Source organism: Scylla paramamosain, chromosome 12 (assembly GCF_035594125.1).
Source record: "Scylla paramamosain isolate STU-SP2022 chromosome 12, ASM3559412v1, whole genome shotgun sequence".
NCBI classification, from domain to species: Eukaryota; Metazoa; Arthropoda; class Malacostraca; order Decapoda; family Portunidae; genus Scylla; species Scylla paramamosain.
In genome coordinates, this window is record NC_087162.1 from 865,001 (window position 1) to 872,500 (window position 7,500).

The window sequence follows — 7,500 nt, forward strand, 5'->3', positions numbered from 1 at the left end:
TTCTGCCCTCAGCGGCCGAGAGTGGATAATGAGGAGGGAGAATACGTCTATATTCCAACATCTCCTTTTATTGTCCATTCTCAGCTCCGGTCACAGGGCGGTGTCGAGGGAGGGAGGGAGGGACGGAGGGAGCGGGAGTGGAGGACAGAAGAAAATACCCAGCATGAAAATATCGTGAGAAAATGAAACGAGGGGAAAGGCCTTTTGTTAAAGAGAGGGGAGAAAGGAAAGAGAACACATGGAAGTGGATATTGTCGATTAAAATATAGAACGTGGGGGGGCAAAAAGGGGTTGTGTAAGTGGGAGAATTAATGGAAAAAGGGAGAGTGAAAGCGAGAGAGAGAGAGAGAGAGAGAGAGAGAGAGAGAGAGAGAGAGAGAGAGAGAGAGAGAGAGAGAGAGAGAGAGAGAGAGAGAGAGAGACGGGCAGGCAGGCAGGCACCCCCTCCACCTCCACCATCACCACCACCACCACCTCCACCAAAATAAAAAAGAACATAAGGGGAGGAGAAGTCACAGAGAAAGAATAACAATAAAGAGACTCAATAGATGGCGAATGAAACGAGTGCAGGGAGAGGGAAAAAATGGAGTAAGCGCCAAGGGTGATAGGAAGCTAACATGCAACAAAAGGAAAGCAGAGGAGGATAGCAGAGGCAAAAGGGAGCTGAGGATAACGCTTGATAACTAAAATCTGGGGGGATGGCAAAAGGAAAATTGAATGAGCGCCTGGGGGGAGTGGAAAGACTGCGCTTAAAAAAAAAAAAAAAGAAAGAAGGAAGGAAAACTTGCATAAAAACTAGAAGAGATGGAGAAGGCAAAGGAGGCAAAAGTGGAGGAGCCGGGATGAAGGGGACGAAGAGGAGGGAGAGAGCAGCAGCAGCAGCAGCAGTAGGAGGAGGAAGAGGAGGAGGAGGAGGAGGAGAAGTGGGAGGAGGAGGAAGGGGAGGGAAAAGAGAATTGTAAAATTAAAGTAAGTCGAGGCCGGGGGTGATGAGTGACAGAATAATTCTAAATAATCAAAATAATAAACATAAATAACAACACCCAGGATTTTCATTTTCAACAACCAGGCAAATTAACTTTCATCCTCCACCATCACCACCAGTCACAACCATCGCCACCACAAACAACATAGTGTCACAAAAAACCGTATCAGTAACAACTGTAAATCTCAACCTAGTTTAATTTGGAGACATCAGTAAAACGAACATCTCTTTATGGTCACAACAGCACCGATGCCCTTTAGAACGATACCATTTAAAATGTTTCTTTTACCTTACTACTTTACAAACGGAATCCAGACACTCTCATCTTGCTTTCATTATTGAGTCTTTGAAAAGTGATACAAAAACACACAAAAACAAGAGCTAGTGCAGATCTTTTGGCTCTTACCAGTGTATTTGTGATGAACTACTCTGATCTAAAGTGGGGCACGCTGGAGAGCGGAGACGATGGCTACTTGGAATTATGAGTAATCATGATTACCTCAGTGAACACTCGCTTTCATCAGAGTAAGTGAGGCAGCAAGAAAGTGAATGAGCCAAGTTTCTTTGTTGCCTGAAAGTAATTCTGTCGACCATACTCGTACACACCTACTCGTACATCATTACAAGAGGTGTATAACCTGTGTAGTCAATTCTCTATAAATGCTAAACTTTCCCGTTATGTACAGATACTGACACTTAACCACAGCACAGATCCTCGCCTGCTGCTTTATGAAATCACAAAATTTTCAAATAAACATTTAACTTTCTTATTCTAAACCACCCACCCCCCAAAAAAAAAAGGAGATTCAAATCATCACTTACTTCAAAATCTGGAGGCCTTTCATCATCAAACACCATTATAAAAATTATGCGTTGTACTCACCATCTTAAGCATGTCTTGGGAGGAGGAGGAGTCCAGGGGCGTGGGCGAGGGAGGTCCGGGATGGGCGATGCTGGAGGTCGGAGTGTCGTGGTTGGAGGTGGGAGGAGGTGAGGAGTCCCTTTGAATGCTGGCCGCGGCGGCACTCATGCTTTGTGAGAGCTGGGAGAGCATTGCCGGCAGGTGCGAGGTTTCCATGGGCGTGGGCGGTGCAGGTGGCGTGGACGAGGCTGAGACTGAAGGGACAGACGTCGCCGCCGAAGTAGCTGGTGGTGGCGAGGCGCAGGACATCTTGACATCCTGGCCGTCTTGTGTAGGCGCTGAAGGAGTGTGACTGTCGCCAAGCTGAGGGCCCCCTACTCCTCCAGGCAGTCCTCCTCCACCTCCACCGCCACCTCCTCCTCCACCACCTCCTCCTCCACCACCAGGAGCGCCGCCGCCCCACATCTTCTCCACCGTGCGGTACAGCTGGGGAAGAAGAAAGAAAAATTGGTCTTAAAAATGGTGCTCCATAAAGCAGGCTGTAAACAAAGTAATAAGGTAACAAATGAAGACTCACACGAACCAGAGTCCTTGAAGATAAACTCAGGGGCGCTAAGAGCCTTCTTATGGCCGTGACTTACGGGACTACCGAACTCAAGTGCCGGGGAGGGCGAAGACCAGGGTAAGGAACCAATCACACACACACACACACACACACACACACACACACACACACACACACACACACACACACACACACAAAGTTGGACAGGATATAAGAATATATTATGTGCTACAGCACTATACATATGTATATGTAAATGATTAAATGATATGTAAGTAAATAAGTATAATGGGTAGATTTCTCTCTCTCTCTCTCTCTCTCTCTCTCTCTCTCTCTCTCTCTCTCTCTCTCTCTCTCACTAACACCCTCAGGGAAAAAATATACGTGAATATCTATCTTAAGTATCCATTCTCAGAGGAGTTTTACAGCTTGATAATGGACACACAAACACACAGGCAATAACTTTCCTCGTTCCTCCCACTAAAAAAGAAAAAGAACCTTGGCTCCGCTCGACCGCAACCTTAAGAATCACATCAAACGAAGCGCCCAAAACACTATATTACCGGAGCACCAACTGTAGCTCTTTGTAGGAACGATATAAAAAGGAGCAATTCAACACTTCAATACAAGAACCAAAGATGCACTCTCTTATCGGACACACAGGACGGGTCAGCATAAATAAGCGGGTTTTCCAAAGGTCAGTTGTATATCTCAGTCCATCTTGGCGTAAACAATGACCACTTTTAGAGGCGCGGAGTGATTGATAAACGAAACTAAGCGTAAATTTATGAGGTAAAAACAGAGGCGTTATAGATAGATGAGTGGCGCGCACACACATAAACACACACACACACGCACACGCACACACACACAGAGAGAGAGAGAGAGAGAGAGAGAGAGAGAGAGAGAGAGAGAGAGAGAGAGAGAGAGAGAGAGAGAGAGAGAGAGAGAGAGAGAGAGAGAGAGAGAGAGAGAGAGAGATTAGAGTGAAAAAGTGCAGACGAGAAGATAAAAATCAAGGGACGAGAAGAGGTAGAGACGAAGCAGCAGCAGCAGCAACAGCAGCAGCAGCAGCAGATCTCCCCGGCCAGAAATAGTCGAGCAGCTCACGGGATACGGACGAGGTGTGAAGATTCAAAAGAGAGATAATTTTCTACTACGGGCGAGATATTTTCTTGAGACTTCTTGTGTCTCCTGGGTGGTCCTCCTCACTTCCCACACTTTATTTACAAGTATTTTTCTCCTACTCATACACTCACACGGGATCTCTCTCTCTCTCTCTCTCTCTCTCTCTCTCTCTCTCTCTCTCTCTCTCTCTCTCTCTCTCTCTCTGTCTCGCTCATTCCTTCAAGTATGTGTCGTAATGCCTCTTCTTCCCTACGGGTGTCTGTCTTGTTCTCACACGGCAAGCACTCTTTCCCTCCCCATTAAGCCGATTACCTGCCGCGCCGCACCCTCACGTCTGCTGACCAGCCCATTGGTCCATCACTGCATTACGTCCTGCAGCATCATCCTTTCTTCTGTCTCCGCCTAACTCCCCTGCCTTCTTCAGCCCCTAAGAGAGCAGGGAACATGACTGCCTCAGGAAGGACTGCGACCCACGAGCTGCAGTCATTTATTAATGGAGTATGATGGGGTTTTGCGTTAATTAACAGTTATAACAGTGACAGTTTCCTTTTTAGCCACGAGTCAAGGAAAGGCAGATTAGAACACCAATCAGAAGGAATCATACAGACTAGACAGTGTTTTTTTTTTCGCCTCCGGTTTTATTGCAATATCGACTATCATTTAAGTAAAAGCATTCAGAAACTCTATTTTATTCATTGCAGGTGACGACGACATGCTGTGATCTTTCATTACTGAGACAATCCTCGAGTAGACACTTCGTAGATGGAAAGTTGGACGACATGAAACACAAACACGGACAAAGATTTTACAAGTGAAACATAGTGCCAGACAGACGCTACTACGAAACACACACGCACACACACACACACACACACACACACACACACACACACACACACACACACACACACACACACACACACACACACACACAAGCCACAAGGACACTGACACAGACAACCTTGCACACAGACAGAGGCGGACAGAAGCCAAAGCAAGCCCACAACAAGCCTCGTCAGCGGCAGGAGAAGCATCACGGGCGATAACCCACAGAGGCAGAGGTCGCCGGCGCCGCTGGCAGGACGCGGCAGGAATAACAAAAAGCCACACAGGAAGGGGAGAGAGGCGGCAGGAATCCACCACGTGCCTCAAGCTGAGACTGAACCACCGCCACACTCTTTCTTTGTTATTTCTTTGTCTTGAAAAAAAAAAAAAAAAATCGGAGAAAAGAAATGGCCATGGAAAAATTAAGACTTCATGAACAGAAAATTAGAAGGCAATCATATAAGTATAGAGAAACTTAAGGGAACAAACTATGGGGAACGATAAAAATACTTCACATATGCAGTAAAAAAAATACCAGCATGAAGGGAGAAATTGGTGCAAGTTAATATGGAACAATATTATTATATATTACATTTTGTTCCTGTAAGACGGGCTAATTAATCAATTACCTACGAGTACTTGTTTTCGGTTCTTGCAGACACGGAGGCAAGAATGTGAATTAGTGTTAGTGAGGCAAGGGATGAGAAATATCAGCACTGTAGGTCTGGGAGAGAAACGAGTCGAGTTCTATGTTCGGTGATAATGTAGATAAGCGTATAAGCGTTCAGGTGTTGTATGAGCAATGTGTTTGGTTAGCAGTTCCGCCTTTTAAATGGTCCTTTCCTCCGCTCCTTCTCTTTCCGTTCATTTTCTTTCCCTCTACGTGGCATTCTTCCCTGTTTCTTCTTCTCTCCGTTCTCTTTCCCCTTCCCGGGCAGCTCGATACCAGACGGGCCGCAGTTGTCGCTCCCTAAAGTCACCTTCAGACTCGGCCTCCAGTACGGCCCACCAGAACCCTCGCCGATGTCTTCGCGAGGCCCACCGCTCTTCGTTCCCTCAACCCGGAGTCTCGCGCCTACACAACAAAGCCATGGCATCGCCCTCCTTAACTCAGACTGGCTTTGTTATATGACCTCAGAAACCCGTGGCAAGAAAGACGGTATATTCAGATTAATGGTAAAATTACGATGGTCTGCACGAGCGTTCAGACGGCTCGAGGCAATTTCATTTTGGGACCGAAATTGAAGACGCGAGATTAGCGAGAAAACAACTGGTATTCCAAGACGGCCCTTATTTACTGAGGCCCTGAGCACATTCTCGGAGGGAGGGAGGGAGGGAGGGAGGGCAGGGCGGCAGAGAGAGTGAGAGAGGGAGAGAGAACAAGCGTGGGAGGGGGAACAGGGAGCTCAGGCACTGTGGGACGAGAAGGAAAAGGAAATGGAGGAGGAATAAAGGAAGAGAGAAGATAGAACTATACACTTTTTTTTATTACGCAGAAGAAATTAAAAATAAGTAAGTAATGGAAGAACCGTAAAGGTTGAATGGAACACTAACGTACTGTAGTGGGTACAGTGGTGGCGCTGAGAGAGAGAGAGAGAGAGAGAGAGAGAGAGAGAGAGAGAGAGAGAGAGAGAGAGAGAGAGAGAGAGAGAGAGAGAGAGAGAGAGAGAGAGAGAGAGAGAGAGAGAGAAACCATTTCGGCCTTACACTTGCCGATGTAAGAAAGGGAAAAGGAATAGAAGTAGACACATAAGACGGGTCAGGTAGATGAAAGAAAAGGAGAGAGAAGGAAGGGGATGACGAAAGAGAAGAAACGCAACAAAGACAATCCTTAGATCTGTTTTGCGATAAAATCTGTAGATAAGGCACATAAAACTCGTTCATCAACACACATACACACACACATACATCACAGGCAGGCTGGCACGTACGCATAGACACACACACATACATACATACAATCAGATACACGAGAGAGAGAGAGAGAGAGAGAGAGAGAGAGAGAGAGAGAGAGAGAGAGAGAGAGAGAGAGAGAGAGAGAGAGAGAGAGAGAGAGAGGCAGGTCCAATAACATTAGTTCTGGCCGAGACAAAAGTAAAGTCCCGTTTTATATCCGGGCAGGAGGTTGAAGAAGCACCTTGGGTTATACACGAGTCCCCGGGCGCGAGTCTCGGCTAAGTTATGAGGGCCGGCGGAGGGGAGGGAATGGAGGAAGACGGGAACACAGGCATCGAAGATAGGAGACGGATTTAAAAAGGATGGAAAAAAAGGGTAAAACTTCATGGAGGTGGAGAGAGAGAGAGAGAGAGAGAGAGAGAGAGAGAGAGAGAGAGAGAGAGAGAGAGAGAGAGAGAGAGAGAGAGAGAGAGAGAGAGGAGAGTATCAGGTGATTGCAGTGATAAGAAAAAAAAAACATGATACAAACACATAGCTGATAATAACAACAACGAAAATTACTACAAACTACAACAACAAAAACAACAAAAACAACAACTACTACTACTATTACAACAACTACTACTACAACTATTACTACTACCACTACTACTACTACTACACTTTCCACCACCACTAATACATCATTACGATAAAAAAAAAAAAACTAACAATATTCTACTACAACCTGAATTAGAGAGAGGAAAAATGTAAAAAACTTCATGCATATAAAACCATATGACTCAAAAGAATGTCAAAGGAGGGCGACGCGTAGGAGGAGGAGGAGGAGGAGGAGGAGAAGGCTGGAAATATTCATGGGAGGGTGATGGATCTGTGGGAGCATCAATACTACCGAACACCTTCAAAAAGCCAAGCCCTGTTCGTCAACTACCTAACCCTTACCGCGTCTTGGGGACCAGCGAGAGGCAGAGAGAGAAAAAAAAAAAAAAAAAGTCAAGAAAATGAGGAAATGAATAATGGAAACTGCGAGTGGGGGGATAAAAATCGTAAGCATAAAAATCTAGATAAAAGAAGAATGTAAAATGGTTGTGGAATAGAGACATAGGTAGGTGTATAGATGAGCTTATCCGGTGAGTTAGTGTAATGAGATGATTAAAATTAATAGACATGGAAGTGGAAATTGTAAGTATAAGAATCTGTATAAAAAGGGAAAGAAAAAAATAATGGAACTGAGACATA

The 7,500-nt window shown here is 45.6% G+C and overlaps 1 protein-coding gene across 1 annotated transcript in view; it reads right to left on the reverse strand.

The window, feature by feature from the left end:
• Window positions 1-7,500, reverse strand: part of LOC135105496 (WAS/WASL-interacting protein family member 1-like) — a 197,824-nt gene that overhangs the window by 147,821 nt on the left and 42,503 nt on the right. Inside the window, exon 2 of the mRNA XM_064013631.1 lies at window positions 1,869-2,333. Within this exon, the coding sequence (XP_063869701.1) occupies window positions 1,869-2,333 (465 nt within the window). The remainder of the gene's footprint in view (window positions 1-1,868; window positions 2,334-7,500) is intronic.